The sequence below is a fragment of the Carassius auratus genome, chromosome 27, assembly GCF_003368295.1.
Source record: "Carassius auratus strain Wakin chromosome 27, ASM336829v1, whole genome shotgun sequence".
NCBI classification, from domain to species: Eukaryota; Metazoa; Chordata; class Actinopteri; order Cypriniformes; family Cyprinidae; genus Carassius; species Carassius auratus.
This window is the reverse complement of record NC_039269.1, coordinates 30,930,495-30,955,117: the sequence shown is the minus strand read 5'-3', so window position 1 is coordinate 30,955,117 and position 24,623 is coordinate 30,930,495. Positions and strand designations below refer to the sequence as shown.

The 24,623-nt window shown below is 37.7% G+C and overlaps 1 protein-coding gene across 3 annotated transcripts in view; it reads right to left on the bottom strand.

Moving 5' to 3' along the window:
• Positions 1-2,907: 2,907 nt before the first annotated feature.
• The window catches only part of LOC113046205 (supervillin-like), a 35,567-nt gene continuing 13,851 nt past the window's right edge, over positions 2,908-24,623 (bottom strand). For 2 of the 3 annotated variants that reach the window (XM_026207143.1, XM_026207144.1), the window contains 26 exons: positions 23,610-23,865; positions 23,340-23,426; positions 21,610-22,180; positions 20,006-20,570; positions 18,707-18,842; positions 15,010-15,154; positions 14,098-14,193; positions 13,903-13,983; positions 13,476-13,647; positions 13,110-13,282; positions 12,396-12,551; positions 11,960-12,096; positions 11,725-11,872; positions 11,488-11,633; positions 11,213-11,388; positions 10,965-11,112; positions 9,881-10,178; positions 9,487-9,641; positions 9,299-9,404; positions 8,473-8,680; positions 8,120-8,253; positions 7,470-7,625; positions 7,231-7,374; positions 6,948-7,069; positions 6,453-6,608; positions 2,908-3,732 (listed from right to left, as the gene is read on the bottom strand). In XM_026207143.1, the coding sequence (XP_026062928.1) occupies positions 3,646-3,732; positions 6,453-6,608; positions 6,948-7,069; positions 7,231-7,374; positions 7,470-7,625; positions 8,120-8,253; positions 8,473-8,680; positions 9,299-9,404; positions 9,487-9,641; positions 9,881-10,178; positions 10,965-11,112; positions 11,213-11,388; positions 11,488-11,633; positions 11,725-11,872; positions 11,960-12,096; positions 12,396-12,551; positions 13,110-13,282; positions 13,476-13,647; positions 13,903-13,983; positions 14,098-14,193; positions 15,010-15,154; positions 18,707-18,842; positions 20,006-20,570; positions 21,610-22,180; positions 23,340-23,426; positions 23,610-23,865 (4,759 nt within the window). In that variant the 3' untranslated portion in view covers positions 2,908-3,645. Of the gene's footprint in view, positions 3,733-5,094; positions 5,121-6,452; positions 6,609-6,947; positions 7,070-7,230; positions 7,375-7,469; positions 7,626-8,119; positions 8,254-8,472; positions 8,681-9,298; positions 9,405-9,486; positions 9,642-9,880; positions 10,179-10,964; positions 11,113-11,212; positions 11,389-11,487; positions 11,634-11,724; positions 11,873-11,959; positions 12,097-12,395; positions 12,552-13,109; positions 13,283-13,475; positions 13,648-13,902; positions 13,984-14,097; positions 14,194-15,009; positions 15,155-15,955; positions 16,037-17,006; positions 17,052-18,706; positions 18,843-20,005; positions 20,571-21,609; positions 22,181-23,339; positions 23,427-23,609; positions 23,866-24,623 lie in introns of all 3 variants that reach the window. The other variant, XM_026207142.1, reaches the window with a different exon arrangement.

Sequence of the window (24,623 nt, the reverse complement as noted above, 5' to 3'; positions counted from 1 at the left end):
ACTGACAGGGAACCAAAACTCCACGGGTGACAGGAATTGAGAAAAGGAAAAAAAATACCCTTGGCAGAAACCAGTGTTATGTTCCCAGTTATTCTAGGGTTAGAGGAACAAGTAACAGAATAAAAAGGTGATGTGTGAAGGCAGCAAGGTTCAATTCCCAATTAACAAAGGCCAACAATCAACTCAATATCAAAAACAAGAGGGGGCAAGGCCAACAAACAAAAACACTAACTGTTTGGGAGAAACTAACCAAGCTAACAAAATTAATTACTAATTACTAGCATTAACATGAGAAAATGTATCAATCAAAACTACTAATAAAGCTTGTTGGGTTGAGAATAGAATCCTCATGACGCAGCCCACACACACACACACACACAGAAGAGAGAAAGTCATACAACTTTGGACAAAATGAGGGTGTGCAAATGAAGACAATTTAATAGCAATACATTTACTCTATGGCATCCTAGCTCAAAATCAGTTCTTTACGGTCAAGAGCAATATTATGTCTGTTAACTGCTTCTGCAGTGCATTCAAGGATGTTTATCAGTTCTGTCCTTCATTAATAATTTATTTCAAGGCCCTAACTCCAGCAAAAACATTAAAGGGTAAATGGATTTGATTTGGGCCAAAATATTAGCCCCAGTCCAGCTCTGACAACTCTGGTCTAAAAGATTTGTATGGAGTTTTGTGTATTTTCGTGACTTTGGTGCCAGTACAGTTGATACAAATGAGTGGGACGCGGTCATAATCACAGTGGATATCAGGCGGTACATGTGCTTACTGCTGCTGTAAATCAGTCCGTCCTTTTCATACTCGCTCATCAAACTTACAAAACAGACATCTGGAAAGAAACAGACAGCCGTTCTCCTCATTAGAAGTCAGTGCATCACCAGAATGATTTTGAAACTGATTTTTAAAGGTAATGAAAACTTACAGTTTAAGGAGACACATCTCAAAGATGAGATAAGAGACAGCTCTCCTTCAAACTCTGGTGCAATAGATTCTCAGAGAGAAAAGCAAAAGGAACAAATGGGCCAAGTTCCTTCCTTCCTTCCACCCATCCATCCGGTGTGTTTGCCACATTTTGTTCAGCTGCAGTGCGTCTGACATATAATTTGACTGTTGGCTACCGTATTTTTCGGACTATAAGTCGCACCTAAGTATAAGTCACATCAGTCCAACCCGAACATTTTGAGCCTAAGTATGTGTATGTATTTATGTGCCTGTGTGTTTCTCTTTTCCCTCATTACAATATTCCCTGTGTTCTCAGCGAGTGTTAGACATGAAGAAAACATTACCATCTCCAGCCGCGAGAGGGCGCTCTATGTCTTCAGTGTAGACTACAGGAGCACTGAGCAGCATAGAGCGCCCTCTCGCGGCTGGAGACGGTAATGTTTTCTCTTGGTTCACTTCTCTCTGTTCATGTCAGATTAATCTTGATAAATAAGTCGCACCTGACTATAAGTCGCAGGACCAGCCAAACTATGAAAAAAAGTGTGACTAATAGTCCGGAAAATACAGTATGTTTTTTCAAGCTACTGTTCGTAAACGGTTTTATTAAACAATTTTTTAAGAAAACTTAATTGAAATATTTTTTCAGTCACACACAGATCTATATGAAAATGAGTTCAGAAAATTCTACCGCATAGCTTAAAAATAAAACAAAAAATGCTTTAAGCAAAAAAAAAAAAATGCTTTTCAGAAAAAGTGTCAAAATTACATTTGTTTTTGCTTGAAACAAGCAAAATAATTTGTTAGTGGGATAAGAAAAGTAATCTTATTTCAGACAGAAAACAAGATTATTTTGCTTACCCCAAAAAAGACAAACAGGCAGTGCATCCACATTCACACCAAACTCAGTGTTTTTCTGGGAATAAATACGCAGACACCAGTGTTGTGTGTAAATCAAAAAAGGATATTAGCAGAATTACGAAATAGAACAAGAATACCAACATCTTTGAGAAGCATCTGAGGTTATGGGAAGTTTTGAGGAAATCAGTCATGGGTATTGCAGAGAAAGGACAAAGACTAAAATTTATTTTCGAAAACCCTGATAATAACAAAGACTGTTTTTCTGAGATTTCAACCTGATGCCCTTCTGAGTGGCCAACAGTACACCTGAAACCAGGAAGAGCATTTATTCATTATTTTAGATTAACAAATATATCTTCAAGGGCTTATTTTAGTTACATAATATTACCGTATATTATTGTGAATGCATTAAATTAACCAAGAATTAATAAATGAATAAATATGAATTATGAATTCAATTACCAGAAGGAATTATTTTTGCTTGAAATCTTGAACTCTGAGCAAAGACTCTTGTCCATGTTCTCTTCTTGACTGGCAAGTCGTGCACTGAATTCAAATAAAGATTAATCTACAGTACAGAAGTCTGGTTTCTGATGTAAAAAGATTGTATGTTTGTTTGCTTTTAAGTCGGATGACGACTATACAATCCATTTACTCTTCTTTTTTTATTTATTATAATGCATGTAGTTTAAATCACCTCAAATTCCTTAAGAAGCTAGATGAAATATTTATACAAAAATAAGCCAATAATTGTGACCAGTATTTATAAATAGACTTTTTAACTAAAATTCATCCCCCTTGATTTTTGGTCAAGTGTGTTCACGGAGGTTTCCATTGGCCAATGCAAATACATCTGGTTAAAAAAAACCCTACACATTGTTGGACCTGACATTTTAATCATAACCAAAAAAACTAGATGTGATGTGTTATACATAGACTCAAGTCAACATTTCTAAACAATAAGATTCTGCTCACAAAGCCTTCATTTATTTGAAATGATTACATTTCAGAATCATTTACCTCTAGCATAGCTGTGTAGTCAGTTTTGTGTTTCATGAATCAGTAAGTTATACAAAACTTAGACAAAAAATGATTTTTAATATGCTTTATTCACTATTTATTTCTTTTATCACAAAGAAAGTCTCTGAAATGCAGACTAGTGTGTGTCTGGTATAGAAACTGTACACAGAAGCAAGGCACTATACTGTACATTTAAATTAATATCTTTTCTTTCTCTCATCCGTTATTCCATGCTGTCCAAATACAAACCAACATGATGTCCCTCACACCTGAAGAAAAAGAGACCAGCACCATCACAACAGCCATTCACACGAGAATACCACACACAAAGAACATGTCAACTCCTCTCGAATCATAAAGAAACATTCTAAGACACATGACAACATTTAGAGCGATCACACAGGATTTTCATCTTTTGCTACAAAGTTTATACAATTTCCAATTATTCAGCAGACTTCTCAAACATTAACACACATCACAATAAAAACCCATTGCAGATCGTACCGAATGGGAAGGTGAGTCGATTCATATCATGAACTTGTTTTAAATGTTACATGAACATACTCGCATACAGACCACAGATCGTCACACAGACATCACCTCCACAGACTTCAGAAACACATCAAAAGCAGACGCCACAGCAGGTGAATCTGTAGATCCTAAAGTGACCTTTGACCTGACCGTTTACACTGTTCTCAGTGCACAACCACTTCTCCTCACCGAGAGAGGTCTAAATGCTGAGGTGAGCGCAGAACCATTAAGGAAATGGACAGTGCTAAATCTGTCACCGTGATGACTTTAGTCAGGCTTCTAAAAGAGTCCTTTGGCTTTTTTTAGGTTCACTTGCTTCCACCCAGGCAGAGTGTCAAACTCTTCTCTCTTCATGTCTAACACTCGCTGAGAACACAGAGAATATTGTAGTGAGGGAAAAGAGAGAAACACACAGGCACATAAATACACACATACATTAGGTTCAAAATGTTGGGGTTGGTAAGATTTTATGTTTTTAAAACACGTTATGCTCACCAAGGGTGTATTTGATCAAAAACACCAAAATAAGTAATATTGTGAGATATTAAAATTGAAAATATCTGTTATATATTTTAAAATGTAATTCATTCTTTTTTTTTTTTTTAAATTTTCAGCATCAATACTCCAGTCATCAGTGATGAATAGAAAGGTTTAAAAAAAAATATATATATATATATTTTTTTTTTTTTTTTTTTTTTGAAGTGGAAATATTTTGTTTCTTTCTTTGCTTTTCATGTTTGGTCAATTTAATAGATCCTTGCTGAATTAAAGCATTAATTTCTTAAAAATAATAAACAAATACATAAAATAAACCTTACTGAACCCAATCTTTTGAATGGAAGTGTATATTCGCACAAACAATCTTAAATTTGCAGAAAAGTGAGGAGAGAAGGGTTACAGTAACACTGTGTCTTAGCTAGGCACACTGGGTTTAAACCTCAGTGAAATTGCAAAAGATTTACAAATACTGTACAGATAACAGGAGAGAGACTTTGGACCAATCAGAATTGACTGTGGGCGGGGCTACTCCACACAACCTTGATGCTTGTGCTGGAAACTAGATTGTAAAGGATGCACATTGTGTTAAAAATCCTATTACAATGTGCAGAGACAACTTTAAGCAAGCCAATCAGGGATTGAACAATCTATTCAACCAATGGTCTGAATTTGGGACAGGACCACTGGTTTGCCAACAATTGTTGAATTTACATGCACATTGACTGTGATCATCTAAATTAAGACCACAAAAAGATTTCAAGAAAACAAAGTGTGGACAAAATGAAGTCTTGTTGGACTGAAAACAAAAACAAATGAACCGACTTAAGTTGGCGGTTTAATGTGCATTGGTCTTGGTCTCTTTAAATGGCCAAATCTCAGTGAAAATGTCGCTATCTGTGTGACATTTATGTGGAAAATATATAATTTATTACATGATTATCACCATGCCTAGTTTGGACACTGTGCTTTCAGTATACCATTCTCAGAAATTGAATTGCTGGAAAAAAATCTTGCAAATCTTGGATAAAATCTGTTCACACAGTGTGTGCTCTGTGCATGCATGGGTGCTTGTGTGATTTGTTCAAAAAGTTCTCAAAGATTCAACTAGACAAGAGAAATCCAAAGGGTGCGAGAAACAGGGAGAAAAATGAAGCATCAAAGTGAGGCTGTCAGTAAACAGTGCCACAGAAACATACTGTATCTTCCCCAGTCCATATCAGAGATACTCACCCACTCAGAATTCCCTACACCCCCGCCTAAAACAGCAAAACATTTCATTTCATTTAGTATCTAGTCATGTCATACTTGAAGAAACCATTAATAGGATGAGCATCTGCTTAACCACTTGTATTTGGCAATTTAAATTTAAAAGATAAAAAAAATGGAAATGTAATAAACTGTTGTAAAAACTTGCTTAAAAGGGACAATAAGTAACTTTTTAGGTATTTTATTATCTAAAATCAATATTTTTATTCATAAATATGCCCTCAATGGTGTACAAATACCTATGCCAATGTTTAAACTAATCCTTGTAAATGAAGAATTTATTATCTTTATATACATGGGACGGGTAGGTTGACGGAGGCTTCCATGTAGTTCCGCCATCTTGCAAAACTATAATAGCAGAGAGGGACAAAAAGTACTAAGCCAACGCGTTTTCGGTCCGAGCCAGAAACGCAGGTGCAGAGCAGTGAGAGGCGCTTGAAACTGCACCGGCAAGTTTAAAAGTCTGGATTGCATTCTTATTATGGACCATACATATGCCGCGCCACAGGAGAAGAAAACATCGTCGCCAAAACAGTCAAAAATAGAACGTAAAAGGAAACGTGACCGTAGATTACAGAAAACAAGAGTTAATGTCGGGGAAGCTTTTTCTAGGTGGAAAGAGCTAATGCTGGATAAAGATTTCAAAAGAGACGCTGAAGTGGCCAGTTTTCTTCTCGACAGGTAAGTCAGTGTTACAATCTATATTACAATATTTTTTTTATATCTAACAATGCACATTATTCAGAAAATATAACGAATAAAGAAGACATAACTACTAATTACAATATTTAATGTTTTCCACAGTCAGTAATTCATACTGTAACATTCGTTTGTTAGTTGTCATGTTGCAGTTTGTTTGAAATAACACACCTGTTCACCTGAAGGAAAACTCGACGAAGTGCTATTAGAAGACATCCCGTCAAAGCTTTTTGGTACATATCGCCTACCGTAGATGCAACGCGCATTTGAAAAAGCGAGGCGCTGGAGAGCAAAATTAGTTTGAATGCAAAATACAATTTCACCACTAGATGGGAGTAATTCCTACTTAGTGTCCCTTTAACAGAATCAAATGTTTTTTTTTTGGGAGGGGTGGGGGGTGCATTATTGGTTATTTTGTTTTTCCACATAAATCTACATTTCTCATAAGATTTGAATTCTTAATGATTTAAATTCTTTAAATTAAAGATTGTTTCCCATCTTCTAAACAATAAAAAATGTGAATAGATTATTCAGGGATGTGAATACTTTTGCATCGGTTTACGATTTTAACACCGATCCCAAGATGCACAGGTGATCTCTCTCATAGAAGTGTATGGCGTTACCTCAAAGTCCTCGTCGGTCAGGTACATCTCGAGCCTCAGCGGGTCGACGCCGTGGGGAAGGGGACGGGTTTGCAGTGTTGCTAGAGGATAAGTGCTCTGACACAGTTGAGCCAGGACATCCTCCACCAGAATGATCTGGTTACACACTTCTGCCTCCTGCACACACACACACACACACACACACACACACACACACACTTCATTTTAACACAGAGTAAAACCTTTGAAATTTGAAAAACTTGGCAGCCACTGACTTGCACAGTATGGAAAACAATACTATAGAAGTCAATGGTGACTGTCAACTCTTTGGTTTGGAACAACTTGAGGGTGAGTAAATGATGAAGTTTAAAGTTTTTGGGTGAACTATCCCTTTAAACACTCATTTAACATCACTGTTTCAGTCATTGATTTCTGATTTGTCTAAACCGAAAATTTGCTTTCTGATTTTCAAGTTTCGTTCACTGACAAAAATACAACACATGTTGAGCATCTCACCCTCTCTGTGATTTCAGCAATGTCCTCTCTGTGCTCCCAGCTGGGGAACATGTTTGTGAAGGTCAGAGGCTCCAATCCAGCATGGATCAAGTATGACTTCTGAGGCTTCTTCTCGTTCTTTTCTGCTAGACAAAGAGAGGCATCAGTAATCTATATTCACAGCATATGTAGACATAAACTGTGTGTGAAGCAGCATACAACATTACAAGCTGCTGGTTCAGATGCACATTTCCAGTTTGCTGACAGAACTAAATGATGATTGGCCAATAAGGCTGTCAATCACCTCTGCAGTACTGCAACACTGTTTCCATTGCGCACTTCCTGTCTGCGTCCCAGCGGATGCGGGCAGAACCGGTACACTCAGTATCCTGCGGCCACCAGCCCTGCCACAGGTAAACTTCATGAAAGTTATCCACAAGGAACAGAGCTAGAAATGGACAGACGGGGAGAAAAACATGCATCATTACTTACTCATTGTTTCCCGCCTGGGAGAAAGAGTTCATGCGTGTCATTTCTTTTTACCTGGCTGAGGGGCAGAGTACAGATCCTCCTGCAGGAACGGCAGGGAGCAAACAAGCTCTGTGGCTCTGGATGGGTTGAAGAACTCCTGCGCCACAAACTCACCCGAAGAACTACTGAGCTGGAACAGACGCGGCGTGAAGTTGAACTTGCCAGGGTCTGAAAAAAGTGAGAAATATTGAAATAAAAACAGTAAAAAAGTCAGATGACGCAGAGGAAAAAAGACCGAAAGAGTCTAACTAATAAGAGTTTATGAATTCTTGGGATCACATATGTTCTCAAGCCATAGATCCATTTCCACCACTTAAAAAAACATGCTTTAGTTAATCATAATTTCATAACCAGTCAGAATTGTGAGATAAATTTGAAAACATTAAAATCTGAAATTAAAAGACAAGTTAAAATTATGGAAAACATTCTGAGAATAAATGGTGAAAATGATGCGTCATGTTTGTCATACTAAAACAAAAACTTACATTTTGATTGTTAATTTTAATTTTTCCCATAATTGATTTGTTAATCTCATGACTTATTATTTACAATTATTTTATTAAGTAGCAGACCCCCCCCCATGCATTGGCGTGCATTATTGTCCGTGATATCAGCAAAACTTCCAAAATCATGCAGTCCCACTCTCCTCTGGTGTGTTGTACCTTGAAGCATGCAGTCGTATGCCTTGCGGTCCTTCCTGCCTAACGCTTCCCAGAATTCCACTGGCTCGCCACCTTCCTCACATTCATGAATGGTCACATTGCAGCTGCTGTGAAGTCCCGCCTCCAGTGGACGTCTAGGAAACACAAATACAGATTTCAATCATAACATTTTTGGGCAAAATGTTTTTTTTTTTTTTTAATCTTTCTGACCCCCAAGCTTTTGAATGCTAGCGTATGCTCTGAAATCAGTTTTATAGCACCAAGTATAAATAAGCAGAAGTAAATCACAAGGAAACGGAGCTATATAAAAAATAAATGTATTAAAAAATAAATAAAATGCATAAATGACTCACTGTTCTTTGATCTTCTCTGTGGCGGTTCGAGCAACATGGCGTGTGTCTGTTTGAGTTTTGCAGCCGTGCCACAGGTAGATGAGGGCTTTGTTGATGTTCAGAAGGACCATTGATGTGCGTGATCGCAGACTGCTGCAGTGACATGCCACCTCCAGCAGATGGCCCTCTACAGGAACCTCACCACGCACACAGTACAGACGCCAGTCACCTGAAACACAGATTACAAACAGTCAAATATTAATACACTGGTATACAGCTTCGTGCACAGTACACTAATTTAATATATGTACTTAAAACTATCCGGATGACTAAATGTGTCAAACAATAATGTGTTACTATACTGTTCTCACATGCGCCCATTACACATAAATTATGTATTAAAAAAAAGTGTTAAATTATGTGTTTTTGTGTGTTAAATTTTTTTTTTTTTTTTAAACAATTTGTAAAAACATTTTAATGAATGATAATAAAAGAGAAAAAAATGCTTCTGGGTCCCAAGTGACCTAAGGCAATGAAAGTTCAAATGCATTGTGGGACACAGTGTGTAACACTATGAGCTCTTGTTAAATTAGCAAATTTTGTCAAATGTTGATAATCTTATTACCAACATACTATGCACATATTATGAATAGTAGATTTAATGCATACTAAGCTTGCTTTCAAATATAGTAGGCAGTAACTTAATTTAAGAAAGTCATAATCTGATAACGTGCTTAATTTTAGAATCTAATAACATAATCCAGACTGCATACATGAGTTACTACCCATCACTGCTCCTAACAAACTTTTTAGATTGAACACTGACACGAAAAAGCAATCCTCTTACTCTGAATGTTCTCCTCTTCTTCTTCTCTCTTCCCAGAGTGCACAATCATCCCTCCATTGAAACACTGCAGGAAACAGGGCGGCTCCTTCCCCTGCTGGACCTGCATCTGAATATGAGTCACAGGAGCATTGAGTGAATGAGAGAAGCAGAAAGCAGTCAAGTGTGTTCAGAGCAGTATCCCATCCTACCTGTGCTCCTCTCTCTTCATCCAGTTCAACAGTCATGAGTGCAGACGTTCCTTTCTCACTGACTGTCGAGTTTCTGCCCTGCCAGAAGAAATAGCAGCACTTCTCTCTGCCGGGACCCGCACTGCGCACCTGATCCAGCTTCTGCCTGCTGCCCACTGACATGGACACACACATCCAATGACACTCTTAGAGGAGAGCACTGACAGATTTATACCAGCATATATAATCCACCCTCTCTTTATATTTCTGCAATGGAATTTTCCCACATAATGTCAGTCCTAACCATGTTCTAACTAAGTGTAAATTGTATTAACTCTCTTGTGTATATATACAATATATACTATACAATGGTACATGGACAGGCAAGTTCATTTGTCCCGGTGCCATTACTAACCTGCTGCGCTCACCATGTACTTCCATTTCACTACATAAGCGTCTCCCTCGTGAAACTGGCCGATGCTCTGCTTGGGCAGTCGGCTGTAGTCGAACTCTAGGATGTGCCAGACATCAACAGAAACCGTGCTGATCTCCAGAGAGCGCATGCAGTCATCCGAGCCCTTCTCAACTGGACCATGTCCTCGACCCACATTCTGACCGTCCAGAACTGTGCAGATGGGCGACTGCAGGACCGGCAGCATCAGAGAGGCGCTGTACGCCCGACACTCAGAACGAGAATCTGCGCCCGGAGACTCCTGAGAAGGGAAGAAGAGCGGTTTAAAAGAAGAGAATAAGAAAAGTTGCGCTTAAAAAGAACACCAAAGGAATAGATGGGATTCAAAAATTTCCCTTTTCACTAAAATATGCAATATTTTGAATCTAGTTGTATATTGTGATTATATTATGGTGTTACTATGTTTTTATTTTATTTCTTCGACATATTCAAAAGATTGAAGTCAGAATAATCTTTTTGTAAAAAATTAATACTTTTAGAAATGTAATACTTAAAATAAAAAACAAAAACACATTTAATCAAAAGTGAACAAAAACAGAAATGTTTTTGAAATTCCTTTAAAAGTGCTGTTCTTGTTTAATTTTCTATTCACCATAGAATCTTGAAAAAAATGCATCACAGTTTCAACAAAAACATTAACACAACTGTTTTTAACTTAAGAAATATTTATTGGGAAGCTAATCAGCATATTAGAATGATTTCTGAAGGATCATGTGACATCACAGGAGCATTTTTTTTTTAATGCATTTGATTAGAAAGCGATTATTTTATACTGTAATAATATTTCACAATATGACTGTTTTTATTGTTTTTGTGATCAAATAAATGTAGCCCTGGTGAACAGAAACGACTCTGCATTTTTAATAGTGTAGGTATTCAATAACTTGCTCATAATTACAAACAATGATGAAGGGAAAACATTATCAGAACCAGTACATTGCTCCCAATTCACATCCCTAATAATAAAAAGGTGAAAGGATGTTTTTACTGATACGGTATACAGATACTGACACACACAGTGACCCACCTTCTGCTGGAAGGGGTGCTCGATGACATTTTTAGGTGACAGTCTAGAAGCATCTTTCCAGTCCAAGAACTTCTCTTTAAAAAGACATGTTTCATTGTGTTCGGTCAGTCTGCCAAATATGGCCCAGTCTGGGCGACCTTGACCTTTCCTAAAAAATAGCCACACACACAACTTTACAATGAGGTTCTCAAAGTTAAGTGGATGATTAGAGTGTGTGAAACTTCAAATAATTTAAGTATTGTGCTCACCTCGGTATGAGCGTGTTGTGTCCTCCAGGGTCCAGAGGGTTGATGTCACAGTTGGTATAATCAAACGTCCCGTTCCAAAGGTGCTTGGCCAGCTGAAACGCCACTTTCCTCTGAGCCAGCGTGACCTCTTTACCATGCCACACGTACACTTCACTACCGAAGTCAAACACTACAACCTAATGTGGAAAAGAGAGCCAAGAAAAACACATTCACGATATGCAAAATATGCACAAATAAAAAGTATCTAAAACCTCAAAAAGTAAAAAAAAAGAGACCTCTTTAGAGCCCAAAAGTGTACTACGAGGCACTTTTCCCCAGAAATCATCATCAGGAAGCAGTTTATCATCCACAAGACGGAAGATACAGTTTGTCTCCACAATGGCACTTTCATACATCTCATCCTCGTCTGGAGACCCGGCCGCTGTGATCATTATACACACACACAGAGAAAATTATTATTAATTTCAAGTAAGATAATAGCACATAAACGCTATCTATTTGAGGGTACATACAGTGGTAGTTGGCTGGTCCTCCCAGGATCTTCCAGAACTCAGCAGCTGCGGGGCTTTGTGCATTTACTCCTTCTTCGATCGTCTCTACGAGTGCAGCTCGACAACCAAGATCATGGTTCAGCTGGATGAAAGTGGCCAGTTCTGATGCCTGGATGTCAAATGGAACAACATAGCAATGAGGTACAAAGCTATATGATGATATGAAGACTGGCGTGCATAAGAAATCAGATGGTACCTTGGCTCTTTCAATGACATTTGCAAACTCTCCGATCCAAACAAAACAATGCTCCGGCGTGACCAGTAGGAAACAGTCACCGCTGTTCAGAGAGGACACTCTAGGCTCCACTAGTCTGGTCTGGACATGACGTCGACCTGGAGAACATTAATGCACATAGTTTAACACTCTCAACCACTAAAACACATACCATACCTGCTGCAGTAAAATATCACAATTTTACAATATCATATTTTGTGCCTTCTGTGTGTATTACACTGTATTCCAGGCCTAATGCTAGTGAAGTAATTATTCTGTTTTCACAGAAAGCTGATCAGAACCCTTTTAATGTTTGAACTAATTAGGTTAGTTCCAGCTTAATGTGACAGAAAAACTTCCAAGGATCACATCACATCATGTCTGATTTGGAGACAGTGTTAGAGTACTACAGACTGACCTTTGACCTGCATGAGCATGAGTTTTTTGAAGGGAGCTGCGCTGTTATTGGTCATCTGCTCCGAGACGCTGACACTGCGCAGACTCACACTGCTGTAGCTCTCTTTACTGGCCAAACCAGCCAGAGCTGCATCCGACAAACTGGAGCTCTTGCTCACTGGAAAACATGGTAAAAACAACATGACAACAGGAAGTTAAGTATATTTTAATCTTATTTTGTAAGCATAATTTTATTCATGTAAATGCACATTTTAAAGCAGAAACAATTTATGTCCTGCTTCCTGAGTGAACAGCAGTATTTAGAAATGATTTCCAACACACTTTTTTCCCTTTTGTTTTGCATAAAAAAAAGTTGACATCTCTAACTTTTTCCCTTTTCTTTCCTTCATTGTTTATGTTGTTCTCAGTGAAAATATATTTATGAAGCAATGTTATTTCAGTGTTATTTATATGCTACTGCTAAATTGACATTAGTACTATTACTATTTATATTAGAATTATGTATTATAGTGCTTAATATTTTTAATAATTATATATTTTATTTATTAATTTTATTATTTACATTTTAATTTAAGCTATTAATTCTTCAACATTTGTCAGCTATCAAGGAAAAAAATTCAGACATTTTATTAGATGCTTTTACATCTAATATTTGTATATTATTTTTAACTATTTCAGTTGTGAGAACAGTGAACTGAAGCACATGTCTACTCACTTTTCTCCTGTTTAATTCTCTTGGTTTCTAGCTGACCGACGTTCAGTCTCTCCTCGATGTACTCCTGTCGGATGTCTTCTCTGGCAGCGAGAATCTTTAAGGGGTTCCTGGAGGCCTGGACATTACGGGAGGGACGAACGGCCCGCTTGTGCTGCACCATAGCTGATGTCAAGCTAGAAGCCAAAGAGAGGCCAAAAGTCAGAAAAAGTGCAATAAGTAAGGTTTAAATTAATTTTAGAGCCAAACACTGTTTTTTCTATGATTTCTGGAAAACTACAATATGGCGTATAAAAAAAAAAACTGTATAAAATAAATACATAAATTATATATATATACACACACAGAAACAGAAACTTAAAATCATACGTTGGAGTTTGTTTTCCGAAGATGGCATCAAAGTCCTCATCTAGATGCATCCTGCTGCGGGGAATATCTGTGACGTGGCGGTAAAACTTTGAAAAGATCTCATCATCCAGTCGCATCACTTCCTTCACGGCTTTCTCAGTCACCGTCAAAGTCGTCTCCTGCAAACCTGATACTGAGAGGAAGGAAGGGATTGAGATGACAGCGCAATGGAGAGGGATGGCAGTGGAAATGTTTCACACCACAGAAAGTCTTGGTTTAAATCAAAGCTTCATTATCAGGTCACTGTGGCAGCAAATGAAAACGGATTCATTTTTCAAAGATTTTGAGAATAAAAAAAAATGCAATTATTATTTCTACTTTTACCTCTACAGTGGGCTCATAGCATCATAAAAAAGTGAAGAGATTTTTTTGCAATCAATCAACTCACCTTTACTGTTCAAACGCCCTAAAAACGTCTCCAGCTTTTCCAGCTTCTTATCAGATTCCATCTCTGCTCTGGCCTCGATTTCTGCAGCACATCAGGGTTTTGTCCCAGTTATTATGGTGCAACAACAAACTCTCTCAAACTTTGTGCCTTCCAAAGAAGAATATCTTTCATGAAGCGTGCATTTCTTGAACGTACCTTCCTGTGGCTTCGAGATAGCAGGCACACTGCTCTTCAGTTTAGCAGAGACCGGAGACAGAATAGGGCTGATCACTGCAGAGGAAGCAGCCAGACCTGTCAGATAAGAGACAGAGAAAATAAGAATGCTACCCATGTAATGCTAAAAAAAAAAAAAACTAAATTAAATGTACATACAAATGGCATAAGTAACAAACATTTATAATTCGGTTTTATAAATTTTACATTTGTACAATGATTTACAGAATGGAACCAGTAAAATGTACTTCAGTGTAACAATAGTTTACACAAGAATCATCTTAGACTCTCTTTAAGGATCATGGTTCAGCACCCCAAAACTAATTAATTGTAATTTTAAATCTTTCTCTTTGCCACTATCCATCAAACCACTTGGTTTTATCCATTTGTCAGCAGAATGCTTTTAATCATTTAAATATAATACAATTTAATATGATGCTTTTTCTTTTCTTTTAATAAGTACAGGACAGAGTATGCATGTTGTTTCATTTTTACATTACTCTCTGCTATGCTAAATGATGATGGAACAATATTTCACCCACATCTTTACTTGCATTTAATATGCTTTCTATGTAAAAAAAAATCACTTTTTTAAATTTAATTTGATGCAGACTCCAAAATGGGCATCTTGTCATTTTTCATTTCAATTTAAGTTAGTTTCAATTAAATTATTACTTTTTTAATTCTTCAATATGTATTTTTTTTAGTGTTACTGTTTTGAGAGCATTTTTACGGGATTTTATTTTAGATTTGAAGCCAAAAAAGTATCTTAATCTCAGATTTGTCCAACTATTTTTTCTTTTAACTAATAAAAATGTAACAAAAAGCATTTACGCATTTAAGGATAATAACTCAGGATAATAACTAAGATCATGTAAGCATGCACATCCTAACCTTTTTTCACCATCCTGGCAGCCACAGTGTATTGGCTGGAGTCATTGGCCACGCCCCTCCCTGTACTCTGCCACGCCTCCTCCCGTGTCGAGATCATCTGCTTCCTTTCTTCAATTGACATCTGCCCCTCCCCCTCTTCAAGCTTCTGATTACATGAGACAAAACAGACAAGATGGTTATAGATCATTCCGACATGTTTACAGGAAGGAAAGACCAACGACTTGGACGTAATGGACAGATAATTCAAACAAGAAGGTCATCAGCAAACTCAAATTGTACAGCCTATGTCAAAAATGCTTTCAAAACATTAGAACAAGCATTCTCTTTGCGGTTCATACAGTAATGAAATCTGACAGTTAACAGCAAGCGTAAAAAATGCAGTCATCCTTACTCAAAGTTCTCTGTTCTCTGCATTTCCATCTAAATTAGATTTACGCATTTATGCCACCAACGCTCGTTTAATAAATGCATTTGCCCTGAGTAAATCTACAGAAATTTGGCTGTGCTGCCTGGTTTTGTCAGAGAAACGTGTTTTCTACAATCATCCACAGTGAACTAAAGCATATATTATGCACACCGATAATACAAGTCTATTATAAACTAAATCAAACCAGACAATTTTAACTTTTTTAATGATTTATGTATTTTAGACTCTCTTAGAGATTATATAACAAGGCATTTACTGTATATATTATAGTCCGAGTAGTTCAGCAATTTGTTTTCATATATACTTAAATACATGCACACATAAATAATCATGAACTAGATTTAAATCAACAAGAAAAAAAGCAACTCCTATCTCACCGGACAAAACCTAATGTTCAGAACATTCTAATACAGATTATCTGTTGACTGAATGATGGAACAAACATATGAGTAAATTAAGACCTTTCGTAGAGTTCTGTTAATAATGAAATGGTTCCAAAATGCACACGCTCCCTCTTACCTGGCCTTGTTGTTCTACATATTGGCATTTTGGGGTAGATGGGAGAGGAGGAGGAGAGTAGGTGGAAGAAAAGACAGGCTCCTACAGACAGGGGAAGCGGGAAACAGGAAGTAGATAGAAGAAGAAAACAGTGAATGAAAAAATGTGTGTAGATATGAATGGAAGAAGAGGAACAGAGGCCAGAGAATGAATGAGGGGAAAAGGCAAAAGAAAAATCTGGACCAGTGGTTCTCAACTGGTTTTACTTCAGGCAAGATTTTTTATATTCTGCATTGGATAACAAGTGACAACTAACACCGCACCAAAACTGATTATTGTTCAAAGATGTAAGTTTAACAATATTATTATGAACTGCCAAGAGTTAAATATATTAACATGATTTAAGCTGACAGCATAAACTGACCTTTATGATTTCTATACATCATAAAGGTTTCATGTTCTTGGTTTCCGCTGACCATAATGATATCAGAAATAAACAGTCACCTATTTTTGAGATCTGACCCATCAGTTGAGAAGCACAGATCTGGTCCATCTAGAAAAGCAAGGTGCTTGATCAAAAATGTTAAGTGAACTTATTACAGCATGTTCTGAACATTCAACAACAGCACAGTTTTAGAGAAATGCAAATATTAACTTGCTATAGCCGCCTGTCTTAAGTGTTAACATTAATGCATTAGCTAACAAACTAATAATAAGCTATGTATTTTTTAACAACACTTATTCTTTGCTAATGCTAGCTAATAAAAATACGATTATTATTGTTAGTTCACGTTAGTTCCCTAAATATAACGTCAATTTAACTAAGTTTTAAGAATTTATGCAAATGTCGAAATTAACAAAAATGCTGTAGAAGTGTTATGCTAAATGAAGCCTTATTGTAAAGGGTTACCAACAGAAACGTGTAAAATATTTTTCATTGCGCTATAAAATGAGGTTAATTTAGAAAATAAGGCAAGCAGCTTGTCAGTCCTTTTTGCAATTTGCAGGCCGGCCAGTCATCTTGCAGCTAAAGCCAAACTTGTCTGAGACAGACACTGATGCAGACGCTTACCCAGAGCTGCTCAGATGATGCAAACTCTCTGATAACAGTCTCGTCCTAAACACACAGGAAATTCATGTGTGTGCGTGTGTGTGAGAGGTACAAAGAGTTACAACTGGAAAAATGCTACATGATATCCATTTGGTACGAAAGACCTGGTTTTCCAGTTTAAGATAAACTGAAAACCCTTCATTCCTTTAACCTTTGCACTTGCTGAATTGAGAGTAACAATAACTCTGGAACACACAAGGTTTCTATATAAAACTCAGTGAACACTGAAAATTACACAGCATCTGAAAAGATGAATAGCACGCTGTGAAATGACTTAGACTGTGTAAAGTATGCGTTTCAGTTCTAGGCAGTCAATTCACAGCTTTGCCTACAGGAGTAAATGAAGGTGTTACTATTCACAAATTAGTATAACACATCTGATTCAAGCTTTTGATAGGGTATACTTTAACAAAAATGAAAATTCCCATCATTTACTCACCTTAAGCATTGTATTTTCTTCCAAGGAACACAAAAAAATGACTTTTAAAAGAATATCTAAGAATATACATTTCAAGTCCTAATGGCACCATTAGAGATGTTGTATTCACATGTCATTCTTACATTAACGTCTATACAGTGTAAGGAATTGAATGAAACATTTATGGGCTTTTTTTATTTCACAGCTTTATAGCACCAGTCATAATGCAAATGTCATCAGAGACTTAAAGTATTTGAGTAATAGTTCACTACTATTTATTAGTATTTATTAGTTACTATTTACTATGTATTATTTTGGAGAATTTGTCCTTTACAACAGTACTGTTAAAACTGAATATTTTTACTCTTATACAGTTTCATGCAGACTTAAAATTACAAAATACATTTCTTGTCACAAGCCTTCATTCATGCTTACATAACTTTACATTTACTTGTATATATCCTTTTATATTTTCTTTTATTAAAATAAATATATTTTTCCCCACTGTCAAAGAGAAACCAAACAAGAAAACAAACAGTGATTTCTGACAGGTTTCTTTAAATAAAAACTGCATTAAAAAATACTAAAAGGGAAAATCCACATAGTTCTTAGCTTTTCTAAAAATAAAAATAAATTTTTTTTAAACTATGACTACAGTATGTACATTTTTATTGTGTAAAATTTTTGACAGTATTTGTACTTGAACCTAGGTACATTACTTTGTACACCCTTGAATATAAATATATGAAATACAATGACAATGTGAAAACTGCAGTTACAGTATTTCATATGAATGTAAAAAGTGAATTTATGGTAAGAGCATTACAACTCTATATTAGTGACTATTTATAGACATCCCACTGGTTATTACTTGCACCCAGACATGTAAAAACTTGTATAATATTGTGTAGCTGGTGGTGACACATTAGACACGACTTCTGGGGAATTCATGGCCTAGTGGTTAGACAGTTTGACTCCTTAGCCTAGGGTTGTGGATTCGAGTCTCGGGCCAGCAATATCACGACTTAAGTGCCCTTGAGCAAGACATTGAACCCCCAACTGCTCCCCGGGCACCGCAGCAAAAATGGCTGCCCACTACTCCGGGTGTGTGTTCACAGTGTGTGTACGTCACTTCACTTTAAGCCTTTGTATATAATGCATTATAAAAGAAATGCATTAATTTTGTGTTGTATCCCCTGTGATGCATTTCCAGATTTAGTTTTGCGAGGCTACAGATACTTACCTTTTTCTTAAAGCCTTGCTCCTCCATTATTTGACTACTCTTCTCGCTTACGGACACCACTTCCTGTTTAACTTCTTGTTTCTTGTTGATCCTGTTTTTCCAATCTTCCTCTCCACTCTTCTTCAACATGGCTAATCTGAGAAATGGAATAATCAAACGCTTCACTCCATTTTGAACAGACTTTTACACTGTAGATGTGAAACTCATGCAGATAACGGAGTAATATTATATAAAATGAAAAATGACAACAGTAAAGTGTTTGTTGTACAAGACCCTTTCAGAAATCCCACCAAATAGTACAGCATACAAATCTCACCACAATTCAGCTTTCTCATGTGACTTTGTCATGGTTTGTTGTCTCTATCTCTCTGTCTGCACTCATTTTATCCTGCCCTGTGGGAAAGACTGGGAGATCTAAAATAGTGCTGTCCGCATTATCAGCGCTCACCGAGAGCAGAGATGACCCAATTTCATTTATTAGACAAGACAGAAGGAGAACAGCTCCAGTCAACCTGCAACATCTTAAGCCATCAGCCATAGACTGCAATATGACACTGCAGTGTTTTTAACATGCTGTTTAGCTGTAATACCTTCCTTAAACACATACACATCTAGATTTCTAGCTTAAAAAAAAATGTTTCTTTTGAACTTTCGATTCAAAGTATCATCAGAAAGGTATCCAACATTTTGTTCTCACAAAAATATTAAGCAGCAGAACTGTTTTCAACATTGATAGTAATGGGAATATGTTCTTGAGAAGGATCTGAAGGATAATGTGACACTAAAGACTGGAGAAAAATTCAGCTTTGCATCTCAGGAATAATTTATTTTTTAAATATATTTACGTTGATAACAAAATTTAAATTGTAACAATATTTCACAATATAACTGTTTTTACAGTGTTTTGATCAAACATAGGCAGCCTTGAAACAGCTTCTAAAACATTTAGAAATCATATTGACCCCAAATTTTTGGAAGATTGTGTATTTATATTTTTTCATTTTATTTCTTAAAATGAAATGTTAGTAACAAAATAGATAGTATGTTACTTTGTATCCAGAGACAAGCTTGTTAGGGCGAATAAAAATGCATAGACTATTGTTGAGCCCTGGACAATCATTTTGAAAGGTTTACTGCTTAATTAAAAAAAAAATTATATAGTGAAAAATATGATTTTTACTTCCAAAATTTGACTCCTCAGCTAATATGCCCTATTTTGTGTGAATTACTATAAATGGGATACTATGGATACTGTATGTAATGTATGCTGACTTACAACGTGAAGTTACCAGCACACACCTCTCTTTGATTGACATAGATGTCATGGCCTCTGGATCTTCGTGGATCTCTGGCTTTTGGTCTTTGGAGACGACGAGGCCAGACAGGCCGTATTTTCCCAGGGTCTCTTCTTGGAGCTGGGTTGGAGGGGGTATGAAGCACTGGGGTTTTGGTTGGGTTTGAGGGGGTATCTTGGGTTGAGGGGGTATGTAGGCATGTGACTGAGGTAGAAGGAAAGATTGCGGTTTGGGCTGCGTCTGCGGCGGGACTCTGGGTTGCACCTGCCGCTGGGGTTCAGGGAACAGCTGGGTTTGCCATGGAGGGCCCTGAGAGTCAATGTGGATGTGAACCTGAGAGTCAGAAGTAAGGTGTGTTTGTGGTTTGGCCGGTGTCTGTGGTGGTGTCAGCGGGCTGTAGGGTTGTGTTTGAGGTCTAGAGTGGGGTGGGGTGTAGATTTGAGGGTGCGGAGGCGTGTAGGACTGGGTTTGCTGGAGGTAAGTGAGAGCGTTTGAGGTGTGTGAAGAACTTCTGGAGATGACTGCAGATGTGCTCACTGTCTTCACGGGATTTCTGGGATCAGAAACATCTGGAGAAATACATCGAGATCCAGCATGAGAGCAAATACACATACAAAGAGACTTACAGTACAGGGTAAATCGCTCAAAAGCTGTCAGAAACATGTCAATTTCTGAAAAAAATATGTGCTTGTATTGTGACATTAATCATTTTATGAATTTCAACTGAACACCCACTAAATCTTCATTAATGGAATGCAAAAATGTAGAGTTATGGAATTATGAGCTGGACTTAAAACAGACCAGATTCATGACACCCTATAACCAGAGGCATTACATCAGTACTTATTAAATCAGATGCAATCAAAAACAGCTCAACGCTAATATATCGTTCAAATCTTTACGTCAATCCCTCCAGTTAATAAGACAAATACTGTGTAGCCACAGCTATTCAATGCAATGGATAAAGGGAAAAAAATCATTACACATCTGCTTACACACACACATTGTCGTGTTCATCACAGAGCACAATCAATATCTGACACACAACAGACAGCTGCCTAAAGCACCAATGCCGCACAAAACACACACATGCTCACTGTTAAAAACACCCTTTATCCTGCGAAAGCCAATGTCGCATTCTGCTATCATGACTGTCCTTTAACATGTACCTTATAACCCGCTGTGTTTTTTTTCCTGTAGGCTGACAGCATGTCTATCAGTTTGCACTGAGACACTCTTACCATCTTACCGCTCCAGCCTTTCATTCATTTCCCTCTTTACTACAAAACAATTCACACACACACGCCTATTTCTTCCAGGCAAATGGATAGTAACAGCTTTGGCGGGGAGCGCAAACAAAAGCCACGGAGCCACTTCTGCCCGATTCATTTCAGCATCATTAGTTTAGCGTGACAGACAAAGAGAGCCGCATGCTTGATGTATGATAAATTATGCTAATCACATTCGACTCGAGCAGCATGTAGGCTGGAGGCCGGTTAACCCAGTTAGCCCAATCAGTGCAGCATGTGTGTGACCGTGTGCACACAGACAATAGACAGCTGGTTTGCACATCATTTAAACCTCTTGTCTTTTTATTTCTATCCTTACCTGAGACGATGGCTCTGGTACCGCTTCCATTTGCTGTCTGATGGGCGTCTGGCGAGAGGTAGCCTCCCTGCGAGACGGGTGTACCCTCTTTCTCCCTCTCCCGTGGGCCACTCAGTTCTGCATCTCCCCTGCCATGCGGGGGAGTGTGTCTGAGCGCATGTGTGTGCGGAGGAGAAGTCACACTGGGGGGCACTATGTCTCTCTCCTCTCTGCTTAAATACCCTAGTCTTCCCCTCTGCCCACTCTCGTCAGCCACACCCTTGCTGTATGCCGATTGGCCAGGCAGCTCTGTGGGGGGCGGGGACTGAACATCAGGTGTGGGTCTTTCCCCACTCTCTGTAAGACTGAAGTATCGAACTCCTCTTTCATAGGGAGGAAGCTGAGCGGAGACCGCCTGATTGGGTGAGGCCTGAGTGGTGGGTGGAGCTGCAGAGATCCCCATGCGAACATCTGCGGTCATTGATGGGGAAGCACTTATCACCGTGGCAACAGAGGCCTGGGTGGTGACCGCGGTAACAGAGCGGACAAGTGATGCAGAGAGAGGCTCCAACTTCACGTTCCCATTTTGCAGCTGGAGACAGAAAGAAAAATTATATTTTCAGACAGTGTTCACATTTACAGAGCCCAGATAGGTCAGAGGTCATATGCAGGATGCATGATTCAGAGGAAGCTTACAGAGTTTGGATGTGATTTGCATACCAACAACCTCATTGGTAAACTTCTCAGACATGCAACAAACCTGATTTTTTTACACCACTAATCATCATCATAAAGGTCTATGTAAAACAATTCTTACCCCACATTCTTGAGAAAAACTGTCTCAAAGCAAGCACAGAATAGCCTATTTAAAGGAAAAGTTCATCAAGAAAATTATGTTTGGTCATTATTTCTTTCCAAAACTCTAAAAAAAAAAAAAAAAAAATCATCATTTTTTTTTCTTCTGTAGATTATAAAAGGAGTTATTGTGCAAAATGTCCTGGCTGCTTTTTCACCCCCATGAATATAAGTGAATGGGACTTTTGAGAGTCAGAAAACCCCCATAAAAGTTGTGAAAATATACTTTAATAACTGCATTTCTATTGAAACTTTTAAGTTGTATATTTAAATTGATCTATAATTACACACATTTGTAATGAAGTTGCAATTTAGAACATTTAATGAACAAATTTGAACTTAAATTTAACATCAAATAACATTACAGGTCAAATTATAGTCAAGTTATAGTTTTTTTTTTTTCAATAATATTATCTACAGGTAGTTTTCAAAAATATATTTTAAATATTTTAAGTACAATACAGTTAATTGTTCTCTTTTTGCTATATTCCATATCATCTGAAGCCATAAGGTCTTGTGTGAGGTAAAGACTACATTTTGGAGCCTTACAGCCCTTGTTTTCCATATGCTTTTGCTGTGCAAAGAAAAATCTGCGTAAATCATCTCATTCATTAAAAAAAAAGTTTGAAAAAATAAATGGCAATTTTAATTTTTAGGGTAAACCTTTAATAATTTAAAACCGGCACAGTAAAATGCAGTAACCCAGATAAGAAATAAAACAGGTCAGTCTCTTAAAACACAGTAATGAATCCATTATAATACAACTCAGCAGTAGCAAATATCCAGTTGGAAATGCAACATTGTTGGGGCCTCAGCAATCAACCAATCAGCAGCTGCTGCCAAGGCAAAGCTCTCACGGACCAGCCAATCAAAAGCCTCAGTCCAGAGTGTCTTACTTGCTCGCTCTGACGGGGACCAGCAGAATCATTAGTCACAGCGGGTTGATCTGTGAGACCAGACGGGTCTACACCTTTTGCATGTTCCTGTGAATAGCACAATGTCTCTGGAATCAACTACAACTTCTAAATGACCTCTCTTTAATAAAGTCTACCTAACGTAAAGAGCACATTTTCTAGACTGCTAGTGACAGCAAACTTAAACGTAAAGATTATAATAGTCTCTAAATACAATGAACTAGCACACAGGTAAAAAGAGGGAGGCCTCACCTGATCAACCTCATCCTGGGTGATAGGTTGAGTCTGAAAGCGGGTGTTGGCTCTCCGCTGGCGTGTGTCAGGACGGGTTCCGTTTGCTGATTGGCCAGAGGGTTGTGACAAGCGACTGAATAATGCCATCTTCTCAGTAAGGCTTAGTGTTGATAAGTCTGGCTCCTCGGGACCCAAATCCTCTTCTCCCGGAACGGACTCCTTCGAAACCTCTTCTTTCTCCTGAGTCGATCCATGTGCTGATGATGCCTGCAGACTGACAGGAGAATTACAGGTTGTTATACTATAATAAAGTATTCCAGTGAGTAGGTAATCCAGTTTATTCATTTGTTTATATAAGTCTGTCTCTTTGAGATCTCATATTATGGTCAAATTGAGCACTTAGAGGAGATGACATCAACAGACTTTTCAGTCTGCAGCTTCAATCAGATAATTTCACCCTAATAAACACACAAACAGAGTTCACCTCACTGCCTGGTCAATATTCCAGTCCACATTCTCAGTTAAAACTCAAATACATTGGTGTTGTGTTTTTATCTTGTAATTTAATTTCATTGATTTTCTTTCTCTTTGCCTCTCGAATTTAAGTAAATCTCTCACCATCTGTCAATCTCATAAAACTGTTGACAGACGGGTGACACCTTTGACATTTCAAAGCACATCGAGAACGCCAAATGTGTTTTGCTACTTACCATGTGACTCTTTACAGCTAATCTGAGTGACCATGCGCTAATGTAGACACCCAAAACATCTGCACATGCTAACACACCTTAAAATACTCTTACTTTTTCATACACAGACACTTGCTCACATTACAAAATCGAGGAACTGCATAACCCCATGCCAGACATTGAGTTTTCAAACTCCCAACAACAATTTACAACAGAACGTACAATCCAGCAGCAGATGGCGCACTGGCACAAACATTCCCACAGAGACTTGCAACATTTAGAGAACGGATTCATCTAATGCACCAGTCAGTGATTGGATTTGTCTCCTAACTATATTCTGAAT